Source organism: Bufo bufo, chromosome 2 (genome assembly GCF_905171765.1).
Source record: "Bufo bufo chromosome 2, aBufBuf1.1, whole genome shotgun sequence".
NCBI classification, from domain to species: domain Eukaryota; kingdom Metazoa; phylum Chordata; class Amphibia; order Anura; family Bufonidae; genus Bufo; species Bufo bufo.
The window spans coordinates 104,308,583-104,330,918 of record NC_053390.1 but is presented as its reverse complement, the minus strand read 5'-3'; the positions used below and the strand labels follow the sequence as shown (position 1 = coordinate 104,330,918).

The following is a 22,336-nucleotide window of genomic DNA, read 5'->3' as shown; positions in this document are numbered from 1 at the left end:
TAATCTTATTAGTGAACTCTGGTACAATGGATTTCATTAAAAAGATACTGAATACAATTTCTAATAAGATGCAAATTTATCCTACTCGCATTACAGTAAGTTTGTAGATACTGAGAATCAAGTTATGAATTGATGTTGACTCCCCACCTATTTGAGGTTTTCATTCTCTGGAAGACTTCTTTCCCTAATATTTTCCCATGGAGCATTGCTATTAAGTCTCCATATACAGCTGGTCTCTTTAAGGAGAGCCAACACCTCCCTCAAACTGCAGCCAAGGCATCTCACCCAGCCTGCCCAAATCCTGCTCCATACTGATGAGGGGCAAGTACACCGAAACAGTTGCCTGCGGATGGATATTTACCCTTGTCATGTTCCAAGGCTTCTTGTCAAGTCAAATATTGACTCATAGGTATCCTCTTCCAATAGGTGGCACTAGTGAGATGGTTCTCTTTCTCTGGGAGATACCACTTTGCATATTGTTTTCCCATGGAACATTGCCACTAAGTCTTTATACACAGCTGGTCTCCATAAGGAGAGTCAGTACTTCTCCTAAGCTTCCTTTTCTAATAAAATATTAAGATGTGTCACTGGCTGGCTGTATCTACAAGGCACCTGTCCATGTATGGCTGGATTTAGGTATTAGTTTTACCATATATTTTTTAAAATAGCTGTAATTCCGTTATATGATTATTGAACATCTCTCCTATGACCAAATAATAAAGGTTCATGGCCATGGCACTGTACAGTGGCACATGGAGTCAGTACACACTGCCCCATACAGTGCCTCCATTAAGCATGTTCTTCTCTAGTAGCAATACTTCTAGCGAAGCATGTCACCATAATATAGCATCTGATAGAGTGCCTTACAGTTGTTTCGTGCAACAAAGAAACCTTGGGCAAAATTGGAAGCCATAAAGGTAGAGTATGGGCCCATCGGATTTTATTCTAACCCTAATAGTATCATCTGAACCAGTCAATGGAAACTCAGTCTATGGAGTCATGCTTCACTACTAGGTAGTGTGATAAGAGAATCTGGGTTTGTTGGATGCCAGGAAATTGTTTCTTCTCTGAGTGCAATTGCTATATTTGGTGGAGAGTGAGTGATTGTCTCCACCTTGAGTGAGGAAGAATCTCAATGCTACTGTATACTCTGTCATTCTAGGTGATTGTATGTTACCAATTTTATAGAAACAGGCTGACTTACAGTTGACACACATGTTCTACAATTGTAGTTTTTCAGTCTGTTCCACCCAGCCCGGACCACTATGATGACTTCTTCTCCAAGCTACGACTTGTGTCTGCAGAGTTTGTAACACAAACATCTTTGGTTCCGCACTTTTCCGGCATTCAGCCTACCTTTCCCCAACCTACACAAACTCCCCATCCTGCTAATATCCTGAATTATGTGTCTGATGCTGTCCCATCTAGTGTACCTAGTGTATGGCACAATGCTCCCAAATACTGTACTTGATAAATAGCATCTTAATTGTAATTACCTAATATGCTTCCAAAATTAAATGCCAGCCCAGAATTATATGCCAGCCACACATGTCCCGAAAATACTATGCCTGCCATACTGTATATACCCCCAAATTGTATACCAACCACAGATGCCCCTAAAATACTATGTGTACTGTAGACCACAGGCCTAAAATTGTCTGCAGGCTATGAGATGGTGAGTGGTAGGGTATGGCTGTCTGCTCTGCTATAGAATTTAGTTGTATGATACAGTTGAGAGTAGTTCTCATCAGCAAATTGCAAATCCTCCCCTGTTGGTCCCCAACATGCGAGTGCCCCCCTGAACCCCTCCTAGCTACGCCTCATAGATAGACAGATGGATAGACAGACAGAGAATTTGAAGGATAGAGAGATATTAACACACCATAGAGACTTTGGATCTCCTTCGCTACTACCCAACCTCCTATACTTGTCAACCTTGGGGTCATAAAACCTACCATTCCAGGGTCATAAAATGTAGCTAAATGCTACAGTCCACAAACATGTGCAGTGGCTAACCCAGAATGTTCAATCCACGTACCCCATTCTCTGTCAAAGTTTTTAACTGCTGCTCTTTTATTATATATCCCCTTCTTCAAGCGTATCAATTGGGTGACCTTGTGTTTTAACTGTAATATGGATAAAGCAGCACGTTCCAACCAATAGGAAGCAATTACTTTCCTAGTTTCATATAAGATTTTGGTAATGGTCAGCCTAGTCTATGTCATGGATAGGATGAATAGATAGATAGATAGACTGACTTTTTTTTATTCATTTCTGCTTGTCTTCCAAGACTTCTATCATGGACTGGCGCTCTATACAGTATTAAGTAGTAGATCACAATTTTTTTTAAACATAAATATTTTTCAGCTACAAAAATGTACAGCCAAAAATTGTACATCATCAGCAGTGGTAAAATGTCCCCAAATATAATGTACTTAAGCCAAGCGTACTGTATATGTATGCATAACAACGTAGCCTGTCTAAGAGAGTTCATGGTTGATGTGTTCTCATTATAATGGTATTGGCGTACGCCGCTGATATTTACGGTCCCTGTGCACAATAGGCCTTTCTGTAAAACCTATGATGACAATAGCAGTCTATCTGAACTTTGCCAACATCTGGTTTTACTCTTCCTTCTCCAAGAATGGACTCTGTCGATGCCATCATGCATACTTTCCATTGCCCAGTCCGGATTTTAATAAGCTTCCCCTGTGTAATGCCACGCAAGACGTTTTCTTTGTAGAAAAATCTGCAGAAATACTTCCATACATAATGTGAGTAACTGCTGCTGAGTGCTGATGTTAGTCATCTTTTAATGAAAAATGGAAAAATCAAGCATGCTGACCTAAGAGGAGTGACACGAGATAAGAACTGCGAATATTCTTCTTTTCCAGAATTGTCTGTGCCTGGTATTGGTCGGCGTCATACACTTTAGTGGGGCTCAAATGCAACACCACAGACAGCCCGTGGACAGGAGTAGCGCTGTTTTTGGAATAAAAAAAAGTCTTTCTAATCTCCTACAACCCCTTGTAGGCACATAGTAATATCATTTTTGCACTCAGATAAGATTAAAAGGTTATAGGTGATAAATGTCTGATGACTGAAGGTCCAATTGCTGGGACCCCCCCCGATCATTAGAATTGGGTTCTCAAACCCCCCCTTTTATCTGCAGAACTCAGAATTAAAGAGGCACTTAAATGGAGCATCGGCACTCTGCTCCATTCAAAGGATGAGTTCATACTTTGAATGAAGCTACTCAATGTCAGTGAGTACCAATCATTTTCCATTGGTTGCTATACAGTCCCCCTAGTTTACTTGGTATTGGGCCAGTAACTTCTTCCCAGGGGTGTACCTAAAGGCTCATGGGCCCTGGTGCAAGAGTTCAGCTTGGGCCCCCCTTTCCCTCAAATCTTTGTGGCCAGGGGCAGGGAAGCACATAGCCTTTGTGCTGCCTGAGGAAAAAATTGAAACGGCACCCCCCCCCCATGCCAAATTCTTGACCCAACCACTTCCCTCCAGCCAGAGGTGTAACTTGACCAGCATGCACTTTCTATAATACCGGTGTCTTCTTATGTGGCACAAGGGTCTTTGGGCCCCCTCAGGCTCCTGGGCCCGATACCGACTGCTACCTCTGCACCCCCTATAGCTACGCCCCTGCTTCTTCCTTGTGTCTGGCAGCTGTAATCACTTTCACACAATAAAAAGCCAAGTATGTGGCATCGCCTGGACCAGTGATTCTTCTGCAATGCATGCAGCTGTATTCTTCTGGCAGAATGCCACGATTTATTCTGGAAACCTGCCAGATCCCCATCGGATCCTATTACAGTGAATGGGGATCTAGCGGTGCCAGGTGGTGTCTAACTATGTCGGATATGGCAACTCCGGTAGTCTGCTCCTCTGCCGGAACAGACTACTGGATTTTTTTCTTTTACCCTGTGTATTTTCCTTTCATATCTGTGAGGATGATTATTAAAAGTGATTTTGGTTTAAGGAGTTCAGATGTGGTTTGCAGACATAAATGGCATTACTAGATGAGGATACTGAAATTAAAGTTAAAAAGAAATGAACAATTTCATGAAATCAGCAGTTATGCTGAGCCTTATACCATCAAAAGGGTTTACACGATAGTGATTAGTGTCAGTTCCTTGGGGGTGGGATAATGGTAATAACGATCACACCTCACATAAAATTCATAATCTTTATATAGTAAATAACACATCAGGCAGCTCAGGCTGTTTACTCTTGTAAGCCTGACAACATTGTAAGACAAGGTATTACAGGGGTATCATTGGGTATGAAAATGTAATACTATAATGTGCTTGGGGATCAGTCAATAATGAAAGAGGTTCGGGAAAAACACATTGATGGCCTATCTTTTAAATTGGTGGGGGAGGTACTTTAATAAGGCTAAGCTGTAATATTTTCTAGAGAACTTTCTTCCCTTTCTGTGGATGGGCAACAGCTTGTCACCGGAAACAGTCAAGCACCTACGTCTCCCAGGATGCATTGCAGTTAGCTTTTCTTTCCATGCATAGAAAATTGTTCCTCACATATAGCTCAGGAGAGGCATATGGTATGTTATGTCCCCACAATCTCCTTCTCTGCTATCTAGAGATATAGCTATATACTTCTATGAATATACTGTACAAGTAGGGATAATGGAATTAATGTTGTCAGGGCCACTTCACCGGCTTCAGTGTAAGATCACTACAAGGATGATAGGAGCAAGGAAGCTACTGAGCATGTTAGTCCACCACTGAATGCAGGGGAAGGTGGACCAGAAGGATTGACAGCAGGGGGCGCTACCAGAGAGGAAATGTAATATACATAAAAAAACAAAAAGTATCTTTATTGCATGTAACAATAATACTTTATTTGCAATGCCCTGTTCATTGCATATAAATACTTTAATGGAAATCTAATCTGGAATTTGTTGAAAATCTGTCCTGATCCTGTCTCTTTAAATCGACTCTACTCTGTCCTCCTTTTGTGTGAGCGGAGCATATGTTGACAAGCAGCTAAACTCCCTCCTAGCAACTCATTGACTCTGGTGTAACATCCAATTCAATTTTTAATTTTGCGAGAATAGGGAGAAACCGAGGAACAGAATGAAAATGTGCTTGCTATTGTTGATCAGCATGTGGCAGTAGGCTATAACACATTACAGTACGAAGCTACGAAAACATAAACATGTGCGTGAAATACAAGTTACATTCAACAAAGCATATCAATCCACATGAACATACATCCTGTAATGCTAACACCCTAAACATACCAGCAATGCCACATTAAGTCTGGGATGATTAGAGATGCTGCATGTCCTTGAGTTAATTTTGAAAAAAGATGGCTGCTATGAGCTGAGTTGATGTCATCAGGGTAATAGATGATAAATACAGTGGCTCGCATAGGACATACAAAGTAATAAACGCTAGCTAGCTCGAAACTGTTTGCACAAATGGCTACTATATGGAGCTAAAAAATATGAATAATAGCATAGTAGATGTGTACTCATAGATAACTTGCTGAAGGCATGTGTCACGGATGATGTTGCAGATAGCTGGAAGTTATGGATAAACACCCGACTGGCTTGATCCCAAACTAAGAAGCATAAAGGTGACCCCTATAAAACCCTAAGAGCTCACCCTGACTGCTAAGCACATACAAGGGTCTCAGAGGTAGACGATTGCATGCCCTCGTACCTAGACTGTGTGACACCTTAAAACCCTATAATAGTGAGGGGACATGACCACCGGCTCCCTGCACTTAATACGGAGGGAGTCAGGGTCACCTAGAATCAAGCCAGCAAGAAAACACAATACATGAAAGGACTTATCTGAACAAGCAGCAACAGAAGTCTCCAGCAGTGAGCAGTGAACACTTCAGTCTAGGAAGTAGTATAAACCGCAAAGTGAGGCAGTATGGGAGGGAATATAAAGGAAAGAGGATTAGTCTAAATAGGTGGCACCTGGGAGAAGGAAATGAGATGACAAAGTGAAACCAAAACAAAGAACATCATGCAAGAGGTAGAAAAGGACGACTGTCAGACCTTCCCACAGAAGTGGCGGTGACAGCATGACAGGTACATTGCACACGCTGGTTTCAGTTCAACAAGTTCTCAAGGTACGGCTAAATGGGGTGGAAATGATGCAGTTGGTGTGAATTTAGATTTGGTGGTTTTTACCCACATCACAGCAGCATCAGTTCCATCCCATTTGGCTTTATCCTTCGCCTCTATATCTAAGCAAGAATGTTTTCCTCCATTGACTACAAGCCTAAATGAAATTAAACACAGAGTATATTAGAAAGCTGCAAAATGCAAATGTCCTTCAATTATAATCTGTGCTTCCTCTTAGGAAATGCAGTAAATAGAACTTGTTCCTAATGTTAGGAAATTAGCTTGATATTGCAAAGTTCAGTTGTGGTTTTCACAGAATGACCTTTGTGTACATGCTTTGAATATATTTTACATTTGTTTGAGTTTGATTTGGTTCCTTTTTCTATTACAGCCCTTGATCTCCTGTCGCCTTCAGTCCAGAGACAGATCACAAACTACCTTCAACAGGCGCTCAACAATCCCTCCATGAATGAAGTGTATATACTGTCTACATTTAAGCTGCAGACTAAATCCTCAGCCAGTCTGTTCGGTCTGTACTCCACAAAGGACAACAGTCGGTTCTTTGAATTCACAGTGATGGGACGATTAAATAAAGGTAATCCAAAAACACACAAAAGTCAAGTGATTGCTGTGCTAAACATCCCAATTTCATCATCAAGCAGATTTATGTAATTATGCTGTATTCTATAATAAGAAGATCAAGAATAGAACCAGAACCAGAAGAGGGGAATGATCGCTGTAATCTAATAATGACTCCTCATAAATATTTAATATCCCCATTTGCAATCAGTTATTAGCACCAACGCATCTAAAGTAAAAAGAAAGAAAGAAAATGAAAATTAAGTGACTTCAGAAATAGCTGTGATTACAAAATACTATTACATTGAGTATATATTTCCCATGCAGAACTATGTGTCTCCATGGTTACAGACTACAGTGTACCGTAGTCTGATCTTGTAGTCATGTGTTACTACTTTCTATCTATCTCATGTTGCTTCTGCAAGTAGCGGCGCAAGCACAGAGGCTCTGCTTCTGCAAGTGGTCCAGCAGTTGTTCATGCCCTGCTACCCAGAAGTGTAGCAGCACATGCGCAGTCGCTGCTCCAGAGGAGACTGCAAAGCCTGTGCTACTCGGAGCATTGGCGCAAGTGCAAGATTGTCAGCGCCGGCAGAGATGTCCTGCTATGTCAATCAATTGGCAGGGGGAGCGTCCTCATCTTCTGTCAAAGGTGCAGTACTCTGTTTGATGAGATGAATCGATTCTTACTAAATGATTTTCTCATCTCTATTTAGTATCTGTAGTCACGGAGGTTCAGCATCATGGACAGTCAGCATCTCTGTTAAAAGTTTTGTAAAGGTGATGGATGTATTTATAGTTGATGCCAACCTGAGGGTACGGCCATACGATCAGGTTTCCTGAATCAGTTTTGGAAGCCAAAATCAGAAGTGGATCACATAAGAAGAAAAATACTAATACAACTTCTCATTTTTTAATTCACTTTAAACTGCATTAGGAAACCCAAATGTGGGGCCGTACCCTAAAAGGAAAGTTTATTTTTTATGTTAAATTAGTGCCCAGACATGCAATATGCAGATACAACCCCCATCTTCTAAGCGTATAACCCCCATCTTCTAAGATTATTACATACTGATGAAGCTACCAGAAAGGCACATGGTTGTAAACACTATTTTATTGTCATTTCTCAAATTATTGTGGCATCCTGAAGAACACTGGATATGATTTTATGATGGGGCATGAGAAATTGTTATGAGGCCAATGCTGTTGTCCCTGCTTTTCCTGCCAAGAGTCAAAAAAACTGCAAGTCCCAAGTGTCCGGAAAATGTCCTGACTCTGGGACTTTATACAAAGTCTGTCTCAATTACACATAATAACGCCCACATGAGGGATGGCAGTGCAATATAGTGCCACCCACATAGTGCCCATATTGCCTAGTTGTATCTATTGCATGAAATTCAACTGATGTGTAAGGCTAAGTAATCTGAACACTGACATAAAGAGCAGTGCCTGCCTTAAAGTGGTATTCCAGCACAATCAAAATACTGTTCAATGGCCTGAAAATAGTAAAAAAAAAAAGAAGAAAGATCTTATACTCACGTGACCTATCCCCCAGAGCTCCCGTTCTGATGGTGCCCAGGTTTCCACTGTGCGCCACTTCCTGCTGTGTTCTTGACATGACAGGAAATGGCTGGGAATGCTGCTCAGCCAATCACTGGCTGCGGCAGATCCTCACTGCAGTCAGTGATTGGCTGAGCAGTGTTTGCAGGAAGTGCAGAGCAGCAGAGACCCAAGCACCATCAGAAGGGCAGCGGCAGGGCATCAGCAAGGTGAATTGTTTCTTTTTCTAACCATTTATGACCATATTTTAACCATTTTTTTAAACCATGGAACAGTTTTTATTATGCAGTAATCCTTTTTAATGGTGTGTGAAACGTACAGTTTCTTGTCACTACTGTAGGGGGTGCCACTGGCCTGACTTGGGCAGCCAGAGCATTCATCCCTGATCTTATGTAACCTGTGGTGCACAATCTTATGGAAATGCAACGGCAAAGGTTGCAGCTACTTTCATTAGTTTATTGATGAGGTAGTAGTATATAGGTGACTGTCAGGCAGTGTTATTTGGGCACTGTACAGAAATATAGCATGACGTTTATCTGCACCCTATATGATTGTATTATTTGGGCACTATATGGTGTGTGCGTCAGAGGATGGTGCTGTACAAGGCAGCCCTGACTACAAGCTGACATAGAGAAGACAGATGCACTGCATTGTATAATATGTCTTTTCTCTTCCGTTTCTTCTCCTGTCTCAGTCTCCCTTCGATACCTCAAGAGTGATGGCAAAATGAACTCTGTCATCTTCAGCAATATAGAACTGGCTGACGGGAAGCAGCACTCAGTCCTTCTGCACCTCAGTGGTCTACATCGGGGGCCTAGCACTGCTGAGCTCTACTTGGACTGTGACCAAGTGGACGCTGTCAAAGATCTGCCCCGGCCGCTGTCAGGAGTCACCCTAAACACAGGATCTGTGCAGCTAAAGACACTGCAGAAGAAACCACAGGCAAGTATACATATAGATCACACACCCTGCAGGACTTTGCTTATTTACCTGCAACTTTTTGATTCATAGTTTTTTGTAATGTGTATTGATATTTTAAAAAGAAAGTTGAAATCACCTCTAAAATTGACAAAGATGTTAAAATAATACAAATCTTAATATATTTTTAAGGAAATCTGTCTCTGTGATCTTGGACTGTTATGTGCAAACCAACAAAAGTATTGCTCCTGAAGCGGATTTAACAAAATCTGTACGGAATCCAAACGGGTAAATCAAAATATATTAAAAATCTAACCTTTATTAATAAACTATTAAAACCTTAGCACTATTGTACAGTAATTGTTCCTCAGTGAGTGCCTCTTCACAAATATAATATAGGAGGTCCCAAAGTTATGTAACAGGGTACATGACGGTACCTCATCAAAGCGGTACACAGAGGTACCAAAAACCAAACAAAACTGTAAATAGAAAATAAATTAAACCAGTATGTCCTACTGCAACCCGAAAGGAAAAGGAGAAGTATGGTATCATTTCACATCCGGGGTACTAGATTGAGGGGTAGATGATTGACGGTATATTCTGTAGTCACACTTTGGTTGTCTTCCACGCCATGTTGCTTGTTTTCACCAGTTGTATGAATCCAGTTTCGGACAAGGTCGCTGTAATCAGAATGATACTAGTGTGCAAACAGATTAGGGGATGACTATCCCTAATATGCCCTAAAGAAGGGGGCCCTAATTTGCCTTGCCAGAAAGCACCCGACCCCGTCCGGAACCTTGCCCTAAACAGTACTCACCCTAGATTGCCCTAGCAATCCCTACAAGCATATTTCGTAACTTTGGGACCTCCCATATTAGACTTGTGAAGAGGCACTCACTGAGGAACAATTATTGTACAATAGTGCTAAGGTATTAATGGTTTATTAATAAGGGATACATTTTACATTTATTTTGATTTACCCATTTGGATTCTGTCTTGACTGTTATGTGCAGTCATACATAAGTAGTACTGCAGGTATGGAGTACAGATTGCTATTTTTTATATTTTTTTCCTATGCCCCTCGTTTCCCCGCTGTTGCACTGAAATACATTGTGCACACATAAGTCCTCTCCGTTATGTCAGCATGGCACAGCAGTCCGAAAAACTACAACAGTTAGCTATTGAGAACACATGCATGCTTGGTCAAACCTAGCATGCTTGTGTATGGGGGGGTTCGGCATTTGGCTTACTGGTATTGAAGCTGTATGACCACCTTAACAAGTAGATGTGAGAAAAGCGGAAAACCCCTTTTCAGATTTTTATTAGTTTAACATCTTAAATAATAAAAAAATTCTCTCCTTTAGGCTACATTCACACGACCGTGGTGTAGCCGAACCCGTGTTGCGGACCGCAAACCGCAGGTCCGCAAAACACAGGCACCAGCCTTGTGAACTCCGTGCTGCGAATGGGTCTCTGATCCGCAAGATACAGCAAAAGATAGGACATGCCCTATCTTTTGCCGAGTGGAGGCACGGATCGGAAGCCCACGGAAACACACAGAAGCCCTTCCGTGGGCTTCCGCGTCTGTGCCTCCGCACCACAAAAGAAAAGACATGTCCTATCTTTTGCCATATCTTGCAGATCGCTGACCCAGCACAGAGTTCACATGGCCGGTACTTGTGTTTTACAGACCCGCAATTTGCAGTCCGCATCACTGGCACGGCTATACCACGGTTGTGTGAATGTAGCCTTAAGTAATACACTGCTCCTTTTCATGTATATTTTAATAATGCAGCCAGTAAATTGAGGAGCTGATTTTCTATATATTTTATTAGAAAAATTATATCTTCCACTATAAGGAAAAACAAGTTTTTTCCGTAACGCTCTATAATGCAGAGGTCTACTTTATAAAGGGAGGCATTGTTTCCGTCCTTGCTTTACCTGCCCATAGAAAGGAGCCTGTTAGACTTTATTATTTTATATTTTTTATATGTAGGTGACCAGAGCAGGGGGACTTTGGAAGTTAGGAAAATGTTCGGCTAACTTTTCCATTAGAGTCTGTGCAGATCTCCTTACGTGTTAATATTTGATATGTAACAACCTTGCTGTTGCGGCAGGATTCTTTGGATGAACTGAAGTTGGTGCTGGGTGGTTCTCTTACACAAGTGGCATCAATACAGGAGTGCTTTATGCAGCAGAGTGAACCTGGACAATATGCAGGTGGGTGTAGATAAATATGTGTTGGGGCTATCCCCATCAAAAATCTAAAAACAGCTGCTTTTGGTGGGGGGGGGGTGAATATGTTCAAATAAAAAAATATGTATGTGTAACACATAGATGTGCTTATGCGCAGGTGATGTCAGCAGACAGCTTTTGGGTCAAATCTCCCAGCTCAACCAACTACTTGGAGAACTCAGGGATGTTATGAGACAGCAGGTAAATCCTAGAACTGAGTAACGTTTAAGATTATATGAATGCGGAGATAAAGATGATGTCCTGGAATGCTGTCGAATTATTTCAATAGATTTGGGAAAATGGAAATTATTGTGACTATGTGTCTTTTTCATATTTTAAAGGTAAAAGAGACCATGTTTTTGAGGAACACTGTCTCAGAATGCCAGGCTTGTGGTAAGTACGTTTGGATTATCAGATCGTCATAGTACTTAAAACCTTTAGGAATACAGACCAAATACAGTTTTACTACAAAATAAGCTACAAAAATTACTTTTTTATTATTAGTATTATTATTATTTATTTTAAAACGTTATTAATTCCATGGCGCTGTACATCCAGCTGGGGTTACACAGAAATAAAGAACTCAGTAAACAAGAAACTATTAACAGACTGGTACAAAGGGGTAGAGGACCATGACCACAAGAGCTTACAATCTTTAAGGGAAGGGGAGAACACAGTAGGTGAGGGTATGGGCTGCTCACGTAGCTGTGTGGTGGCAGCATGCTTATTGCAGATGGTAGGCTTTCCTGAAAGGGTGGGTTTTCAGGTTACCCTTGAAGCTTTGGATGTTGGGGAAGAGTCTGATGTGTTGGGGTAGTGCATTCCAGAGTAGGGGAGAGGCACATAAGAAATCTTGTAGTCAATTGTGTGAGGAACAGATGAGAGGAGAACTGAGGAGGAGATCCTGTGAGGATCGGAGATTACGTGAGGGGATGTATCAAGTAAGCAGGTCAGAGATGTAAGGAGGAGACAGGTTGTGGACGGCCTTATATGTAGTTGTAAGTACAGTCCTGATCAAAAGTTTAAGACCACTTGAAAAATGGCAAAAAATCATATTTAGCATGGCTGGATCTTAACAAGGTTCTAAGTAGAGCTTCAACATGCAACAAGAAGAAATGGGAGTGAGACAAAACATTTTTTGAGCATTCAATTTAATGAAAACAACTAATAAACTGAAACAGGCTGTTTTTCAGCTGATCAAAAGTTTAGGACCACACCTCCAAAAAAAACTAAACCCCCCCCAAAACAGAAATCCAACTTCCGAACATGAACTCAGTAATGAGTAGCTCCGCCGTTATTGTTTATCACTTCAAAAATTCGTCTCGGCATGCTCGATGCAAGCGTTTCCATGAGGTGGGTGGGAACATTTCTCCAAGTGGTGAAGACGGCCGCACGAAGGCCATCTACTGTCTGGAACTGTTGTACATTTTTGTAAACTTCCCTTGCCATCCATCCCCAAAGGTTCTCAATTGGATTTAGATCAGGGGAACATGCAGGATGGGCCAAAAGAGTGATGTTATTCTCCTGGAAGAAGTCCCTTGTCCTGTGGGCATTGTGTACTGTAGCGTTGTCCTGTTGAAAAACCCAGTCGTTACCACACAGATGAGGGCCCCTGCACTTCCTGAAGCTGCATTGTTCCACTGAAGGAAAAAGCAGCCCAGACCATTATGGTGCCCCCTCCACTGTGGCGCGTAGAAAACATCTCAGGTGGGATCTGCTTGTCATGCCAGTAACGTTGGAAACCATCAGGACCATCAAGGTTAAATTTTTTCTCATCAGAGAATAAAACTTTCTTCCACCTTTGAATGTCCCATGTTTGGTGCTCTCTTGCAAAGTCCAAACGAGCAGTTCTGTGGCGTTCAAGGAGACAAGGTCTTTGAAGATGTTTTTTGTTTTTGAAGCCCTTCAGTCTCAGATGCCGTCTGATGGTTATGGGGCTGCAGTCAGCACCAGTAAGGGCCTTAATTTGGGTCAAGGATCGTCCAGTGTCTTGACGGACAGCCAATTGGATCCTCTGGCTCAGTGCTGATGAAATTATTTTGGGTCTTCCACTTGACTTTTTTGTTCCATAACCCTCAGGATCATTTAAGAAACTCCAAATGACTGTCTTACTGCGTCCCACCTCAGCAGCGATGGCGCGCTGTGAGAGACCCTGCTTATGCAGTTCAACAACCCGACCACATTCAAAAAGGGAGTTTTTTTGCCTTTGCCATCACAACGTGTGACTACCTGACAGAAAATGATAATGAATCCACATCTTTGCACAGATTTGGCCTTTTAAAGGCATGTGGGCCTAAAATTTTGATCAGCTGAAAAACAGCCTGTTTCAGTTTAATCGTTATTTTCAATTAATTGAATGCTCAAAAAATGTTTTGTCTCACTCTCATTTCTTCTTGTTGCATGTTGAAGCTCTACTTGGAACCTTGTTAAGATCCAACAATGTAAAATATGATTTTTTGCCATTTTTCAAGTGGTCTTAAACTTTTGATCAGGACTGTATTTTAAACTGAATTCACTGGGCAATGGGGAGCCAGTGAAGGGATTGGAAGAGGGGGATTAACGGGAGTAACGGGGGCAGAGGTGGATTAACCTGGCAGCAGAGTTGAGAATAGATTGGAGCGGAGCGAGAGTGCTTGATGGGAGGCCACACAGGAGGATGTTGCAGTAGTCCAGGCGGGAGATGACAAGAGCATGCACTAGTATTTTAGTTGACTCAGGGGTGAGGAAGGCGCGAATACGAGAGATGTTCTAAAAAGGGTTTCTGTCACCCCAATTTTCGCAATTAAACAGGCTGACATTATAGATGTGAAAATGTCACCTGCATTTAACTCTGCATTTCTTTTATTTAAGTATGCCCCCGTTTTCGTGTAATTTTAACTTTTATTATATGCAAAGGAGCCTCTAGGAGCAGAAAGGGGTGTTGCACCTGCTCCTAGAGGCTCCGTTCGCCCACCTCATTTCCACGCCCTTCTGTCTTGATTGACAGGGTCAGGCCAGCGTTGGTTCTCCTGCTTGCCCCGTCTGCCGTGTAAATCTCGCGCCTGCGCCGTCCCGTTCAGTATTTGGCGCAGGCGCAATGAGAAAGTCGGCAGCTGGGGGGGGGGGGGGGGGGAGACAATGAATTCAATTTTCTCCATGTTGAGTTTTAGGAAGCGGGAAGAGAAGAATGAAGATATTTCTGGCAGACACGCTGGGATTCTGGATAGGAGACTTGATTATTCTTTATGTTTTATGACATACTTGTTGTCATTTCTGTTTTTATTATATTTTATTTTAAAACCTGTTTTTGTTCTTTCACTGAAGGTCTAATGCCAGACTACCCGTATCCAACACAACCTCCAAAACCATCACCTACTACACCTCCAAGGCCTCCAAAGCCTCGCTGTGATGAAACCTCATGTTTCCGGGGTGTGAAATGCACAGAGACAGAAAACGGATTTCAGTGCGGACCTTGTCCTGAAGGTTACACTGGGAATGGTGTCATATGTACTGATTTAGATGAGGTATTAAACTGTATTGGCGCCTGCAATGATTGTATAATGTAAGTTCTGCAACTTTCTAACTTTGCACTTCCATCGCCCTCATTTCCACGATCTTAGCTTGCTTTCAGGAAATGAAAACTATTTTATTTACGGACAGGTACTAAAACTAGTGATATCGTGATATCTCCTTGACAATCCATAAGATGGAATTTCTTTGGACTGGCCTTTCATACACCAATCTTGATCTAGTTCTGTGCAGGAGATATGCCTAAATTAAGTACATCTCACACAAAAGTCAAATCTGTGTTATGAGCTGGTATAGATTGGAATTATAATTTACGCCTGTATCTGTTGTAAATTATAGTAAACTTTCTGGGCCATAGGAGTCCACGCCCCCACTCATTAAGTCCCACCCACTCCCTACCCACTTTTTGGAAAAGTGACAAGTGCGGCATAAACCACCATGTAGTATAAAGTTCCAGAAAATGTCATTACACAATGATTAAGCTTTATTTCAATATGAGAACACCCCTCTAAGCTAACACTGCAATATGTCATGCCATTGCTCTATCTTTAATACATTTTTCTTTTTGTCTCAGTGTCGATTGAACCCTTGCTTCCCTGGAGTTCGATGCATAAACACTATACCGGGTTTTAAGTGTGAGTCCTGTCCCCCTGGATACACAGGACCAGTGGTACAAGGTGTTGGCACTACGTATGCCAGGCAGAATAAGCAGGTAAATGCGTGTTGCAACACACTAAAGGGAGACGTCAGTTTACAGCCTATAATAATTGTCAGGTTCAATAGCTGTATTATGATGTCCCTGTCATTCTCTGATACCGTAGACGGGATTAGCACTAAAAGTATTACTGCTTTGTATTAACGGGAGTCTGGCAGCAGTTCTCACCATGCTAAACTGCTGACAGCACTAGCTAAGGGCTGGGGAGAGCAGTACAAGCATAACTTTTGTGGAGCTTTAATCATTAGGAGTAGTGAGAATATGAAGTTTTATTCTACCAGGTTCTGATCCTGCCAGTGTCCAGGAGACAGAGCTTCATTGTGAAGTGCTTTCTGCATTAAGCTGCTTCACAGGCTCTGAGTGACAGATATAGCATGCAGTGGGCAGGTTTGGGGTGGCCGCAGTGCTATGCCAGGTCCCCAGACTCTATCGAGGTGTCACCACGTGTTGCTGCTCTCCGGAGGGGATGGTCAGACGTGGTGCACCCCAATGGGAAGTAGTCTGCAGTTAACCAGTGTGCTTCTTTACTGGAGCAACTCAAGTGCAAAACAATGCAGGCAATGCACTGAGCTTTTCCTCTCTGTCTTTGAAGTCTGGTACGCTGGCCAAAGGGGTGGTGGCACAGGGTCTGTGGCACAGTATCCCCTTCTTTTTCTAGTCATTCTTGCAATCTGGAAGAGTCTCTCTTAGTAAACACTGGTACCTATCTGTAGACAATTAGGGGCTCTGACTGTTCTCTTTATATACAGTTTCTAATTGAGCTAGGACCTATTAGTGGGAGGGGTGCAGTAAAGAAGCACAGTCTAAAGCTAAACATTGTTGCAATTTCAGTCTGCCAGAGACTTGTATTGAGCCTCAGTACAAGTCAATGGGGATGACTAAGCAGTTTTCAGACATAAACAAAAGTCTATACAGAGCTTAACCAGACAGTTAAAAGGTCATTGTGTCTGTTTTTTTTCCCCTCAAAAACTTCTCTACATATTCTCCTATAGTAACTGTGAAAAATTACTGGCTTCTCAGTGTATTGGTAGAAAGTCCCAAAGTCTCACAGTATTAGCTGGCTGTGTATTAACCCTTTCCGCAGTGCAAATACAGTGCAATAATTGCAAATGGACAGAATATATTACAATAAATATATAAAATGCAGTGCAGCAATATAAAGCAATATATGTGTAAACAATGACATGCTCTATTTCAGACAGGGAAATTCTTTCTTTGCCTGCCGTGGGCATAGAAATAGGCTATTTCCTCTATGCCCACTTTCTTGAGGAGAAAATTTGCAAACAATTTGGCAAATTTGACACATATTCCAATGCAACTGCTCAAAACCTGCGGTGAATAAATTTTATAAATTTTGTACATGTGTATTTCCCCCCGCATATCTTTCATGCACCAGAGAGCCATTACATCTTCCTCTCTCATCTATATTATTTAGATATAAAGTAATAGATAACGTCTTATGTTCATTCACATCATACATCTTATACTATCTCACACAATTCATATGTCAGTTTCCTATATGTATATAAATGTATGTGTACAGTATAAGTGCTGGGAGGCGTGTATATCCCACCCAGATACCTCAGCTGGGTGAGATAACTGAAATCCAGAAGGCTGCAGTGGTTTCAGCAAAGTGTAGTTTGCTGAGACAGTTTTGTCTACATGTTCTGGGCTGGATTTCATATGGACTGGGGGATAGGTTTGATAGTGGGATCTGCCAGTCCACACCCTTTCACTACATGTATTGTCTTTTGCTGGAGGTGATCGCAGGTGAGGCCTGCTGCTGTAATCAAGGAGGGATAAAACAACCCTCTGTGTATGACTTGAAGGGAGAAAGGCTAAGGAAGCCTGAGAGGCTCTGTGTGGTCTCAGCTAGGAGGGCTGAGGGGCCACGAGGCCTACGGAAAGAGGGTCGCACGGTCAGAGTCGGGAGGACTTCTGGACCATCTCCCCCCCAAGGGTGTTGGTGTAGTCATGGCCTGGAGGCTGCTGGACCGTATATGGCTGAGGAAGCCGGATCTAATCCAGTGTGTGAACAGCGCTCTATAGTTGAGTTAGAGACAACACGTGTATTAGGTAGAGCCCAGATAGACAGCTGTTTATTTTTGATGTTTATGTGCTGAACTGCCAAAATAAAGCACCTTTTGGACTTGAATCCCGTTGTCGGAGGTGAAGACTGTGATTGCAACCCCCTGATAGAGAGCGATCCCTTACAATATACAGGGTGGGCCATTTATATGGATACACCTTAATAAAATGGGAATGGTTGGTGATATTAACTTCCTGTTTGTGGCACATTAGTATATGTGAGGGGGGAAACTTTTCAAGATGGGTGGTGACTATGGTGGCCATTTTGAAGTCGGCCATTTTGAATCCAACTTTTGTTTTTTCAATAGGAAGAGGGTCATGTGACACATCAAACGTATTGGGAATTTCACAAGAAAAACAATGGTGTGCTTGGTTTTAACGTAACTTTATTCTTTCATGAGTTATTTACAAGTTTCTGACCACTTATAAAATCTGTTCAATGTGCTGCCCATTGTGTTGGATTGTCAATGCAACCCTCTTCTCCCACTCTTCACACACTGATAGCAACACCGCAGGAGAAATGCTAGCACAGGCTTCCAGTATCCGTAGTTTCAGGTGCTGCACATCTCGTATCTTCACAGCATAGACGATTGCCTTCAGATGATACGAGATGTGCAGCACCTGAAACTACGGATACTGGAAGCCTGTGCTAGCATTTCTCCTGCGGTGTTGCTATCAGTGTGTGAAGAGTGGGAGAAGAGGGTTGCATTGACAATCCAACACAATGGGCAGCACATTGAACAGATTTTATAAGTGGTCAGAAACTTGTAAATAACTCATGAAAGAATAAAGTTACTTTAAAACCAAGCACACCATTGTTTTTCTTGTGAAATTCCCAATACGTTTGATGTGTTACATGACCCTCTTCCTATTGAAAAAACAAAAGTTGGATTCAAAATGGCCGACTTCAAAATGGCCGCCATAGTCACCACCCATCTTGAAAAGTTTCCCCCCTCACATATACTAATGTGCCCCAAACAGGAAGTTATTATATCACCAACCATTCCCATTTTATTAAGGTGTATCCATATAAATGGCCCACCCTGTATATATATTTATATATAAAAAATAAGAGTAAATGGCAGCACATATTATAGCAGTAAGCGGGTGCAGCGCCCTATGGCAATAAGCGATTACCCACCATATAAAATACCAAAAAAAGGGCAGCACTCCAAAAATAGAAAAATAAAAACCTTTTATTCACTCAAATTTATATATATATATATATATATATATATAACTGTTGTCTTCTTTTAAAGATTTGCCTGGACATCAATGAATGTGATAATGGAAGAAATGGCGGATGTGTCGCTAACTCTATTTGCACTAATACCATGGTAAGTCCCTTCACCTTGATAGATATCTGGATCCATAGGCGTTGTGTATGACAGTCCACTCACCATATAATGGAAAGATATATTATAACTAGAGCAAAGGACAAGCAGGAGAGTTGACCATACCAACTAATCAGATTCCAGCTCTCATTTGTCAGTAAATCATGAATAAAATAAAATCTGATTGGTTGCGGTTTTTCAGCCATCTACTTTGTCCACCGCCCTGATACATGAGCGTGTTCGGTCTCGGGTCTGGTTACTGTACATTATGCCACCCCATACCATAATCCTGGGACCAATATGATGTTCCCTTGTGAAGGTCTCTTCATGGAGTTGCCCATATGGTCTCTAGATCAATCTCCGGCTATAATTGCACCTGAAAGAAAAAAGCGTGGATCATCACTAAAGTGGATAGACCTCCATTCCAGCCTCCATTGCTGTCTTGCTGTGCACCATGGTAGCCTTTGAGAGCAGTGGTGTGAAGTCAATGGAACTCCTGTAGCTGGACGTCTGGCTGATAGCCCAGTGTTGTGCACCATCTGATAGTCTGTGTAGACACTGTTTGCCACCCTAGACTTGGGATGTGATGTCCACTTTAACTTTCTGTACAGAATGGATCACTATGCGCCATTGTTCTAATGAGATGATTCATCTGTGCAGAGGTTCTCCTTTGTGCACCTCTTGCTGTCATTCCAGTTCATTGTTGTCCTCCCAACCACCAGGACATGCAGTGTTGAATAGTTCTAACATCTCGGCCTAGGTGCATAGGGATCAGATAAACGGGAGTGACAAACCAAAGTCTCTCAGTTCAAGAATTTTGTGCCACTCAGTTTGTGACAAGTGGTGATCATTCGTTATAATCTGATTTTGAGGTTTCATGTGGCTAAAAAACGTTTCTTTCAATTTGGCTTTTATGTCCCCCTTCCCCACCACCACATGCCTCAGATTGGAGCTAGGTGCTTGAAAATGTGACCATCTGCAGGTCTTAGCGACACCTGCTGCTTCCTCAGTTTGGATAACTTTGCCTCTTGTCCTTCTTGGTGTTGCAATTTGAATGTTGAGGAGTGTATGTACAGTACATTTTTGTTGCCTGTCTACGTATATACTTATATGTCTGTATGACGGTGTCCCTTCTGTGTCTTCATGTGTATAGGTAAATTAAAACCAATATAATAAACCTAATATCTGCTTGTCCAGGGTTCTTTCCGCTGTGGACCTTGTAAAGAAGGCTTTGTCGGTGATCAGACCAAAGGCTGCAAAGCAGAGAAGAAAGGCTGCTGGAACAGAGGGCAGTACCCCTGCCACGCCAATGCGCAGTGTATTGAGGAGAAGGGGGGAGACATAGCCTGCGTTGTGAGTATTGCAAATTACTATACAGAATGTATGGCATACAGATTCCTTGGTGGGGGCACAGTAACGTGCATGGCAGCAAGATCTTTACTAACTGGTTCTTAGTGGAATGCAGATGAGCTTGTTCTCGCTGGCATTTTGAACATTATGTGGCCGCACCATGTGGTACCCTTTTAGCCAAATGGACAATGGGAGATAAGATGTAAATGTAATGTAAATCAAAAGGGTATTGTAAATGCATGGCAGCAGGGCATCATTCACATCACTTTAGCGTGGCGGTACTCCTTCCAAGACAAGAGACACAAAGAAACAAATATGAAATGTAAAGGTTATGTATGTGACCTGCACCACAACTGGTAATGAAATGACAAAAGTCATCAGGTAGTCCTAGAACTTGCAATTTAAAAAAAAAAAAAAAAAAACAGGCAGTACTCAAAATATACTGTAGATATAGACTTCTCAAGCATCACAATAAGATGGTAAATATGGTTGTCAATTATTTTCCAGCAATAATCATAATTAACTATGTAGGAGCACCATGTCCCACAGCGCACAAAAACATAAGAAATAGTAAGAAATGGCGAAAAAAAAAAAAAGAGCCAATGCTGCACATAAGAGATTCCAATCTAAGGTGTAAACAACAATAACTAATATTAGGAACTGCTAATATTCTTATGGTCAGTTATATCTGTAAAGAATAAATCAAGGCAACTGGACTTACTGTAGATTTCTTGAAAACGTTTCACTCGTTCTTCCAACGAGCTTTCTCAATTCTGAGTGACTGTACAAGAATTCTCTGGGAATAAATATGTAACTGAATCAACATCTGGTAATTATACCAAGCATGGGGTCAAAGGTGTTGATTCCATTATCCTAATTGGAGTCAGTAGGTGATAATGACCTCACAGAAAAAGGTGTCAAGACAGCATTGTATGTGGCAGACAATAGATGTCTAACCCCCCGCCTCTATTCAAGCTTGGCTTCTCCATTTTTACGTAGATGGCCTCCTTCACACCTCGAGTGAAACGTTTTCAAGAAATCTACAGTAAGTCCAGTTGCCTTGATTTATTCTTTACAGATATACCATGACCTGGATAAATGAGAACCTTCACAGACCTATGGTCAGTTAGCTCTATACTTCCTGAGTACTCTTCTGGTGAGAGCTGTAATCGTACATGAAAGCATCAGCTCTGCTAACATCATAAGGGAATAATAAAGAATAACAGACGTGGCTACGCTCCCCAAAAAATTATGCAGACTATTATTTAAACATAAAGAATAAGAAAAGAGCTAAGGAAGCGTTGTGATTGCCTAATATAAAGCACAAATTGAGGAAGCACAAATAACATAGGAATATAAGAATATGACTTCAGCTGTTCAAACAGATAAAATTTCACAAATTTCCCAAGTTTATACAAAAAAAAATCCTACAAAGGAGGCATACATTTCCAATGCAGATGTATATTAGAAAAAAAATCTAAATTGTAAATAAACAAAGTGATAAAATACAAAGGGCACAACAAAACTGGTAACAGAGAAAGGCCTCATGCACACGACAGTTGTTTTTATCGGTCCGCAAAACGGGGTTCCGTTGTTCCGTGATCCGTTTCCGTTTTTTGTTTCCGTGTGTCTTCCTTTATTTTTGGAGGACCACCAGACATAAAGGAAAGTAAAAAAAAAGTCTAAGACAGGTTTGCCATGCAAATGATAGGAACAAAAACGGACGCGGATGACAATCTTGTGTGCCTCTGCTTTTTTTAGTGGTCCCATTGACTTAAATAGGTCCGCGAACCGTTTTCCGCGAAAATAATAGGACAGGTTATATTTTTTTGACGGACTGGAACCACGGATCACGGACGCGGATGGCAAGCGGTGCATTAGCAGAGTTTTCAACGGACCCATTGAAAATCAATGGGTCCGCAGAAAATCACGAAAAAC

At 41.7% G+C, this 22,336-nt stretch overlaps 1 protein-coding gene across 1 annotated transcript in view; it reads left to right on the top strand.

Annotated features, from left to right (window-relative positions):
* The window catches only part of THBS4 (thrombospondin 4), a 59,987-nt gene that overhangs the window by 3,819 nt on the left and 33,832 nt on the right, over positions 1–22,336 (top strand). The window contains exons 2-10 of the mRNA XM_040421374.1: positions 6,507–6,710; positions 8,946–9,193; positions 11,287–11,389; positions 11,523–11,605; positions 11,746–11,797; positions 14,708–14,907; positions 15,486–15,623; positions 18,974–19,051; positions 20,246–20,401. Of these exons, the coding sequence (XP_040277308.1) occupies positions 6,507–6,710; positions 8,946–9,193; positions 11,287–11,389; positions 11,523–11,605; positions 11,746–11,797; positions 14,708–14,907; positions 15,486–15,623; positions 18,974–19,051; positions 20,246–20,401 (1,262 nt within the window). The remainder of the gene's footprint in view (positions 1–6,506; positions 6,711–8,945; positions 9,194–11,286; positions 11,390–11,522; positions 11,606–11,745; positions 11,798–14,707; positions 14,908–15,485; positions 15,624–18,973; positions 19,052–20,245; positions 20,402–22,336) is intronic.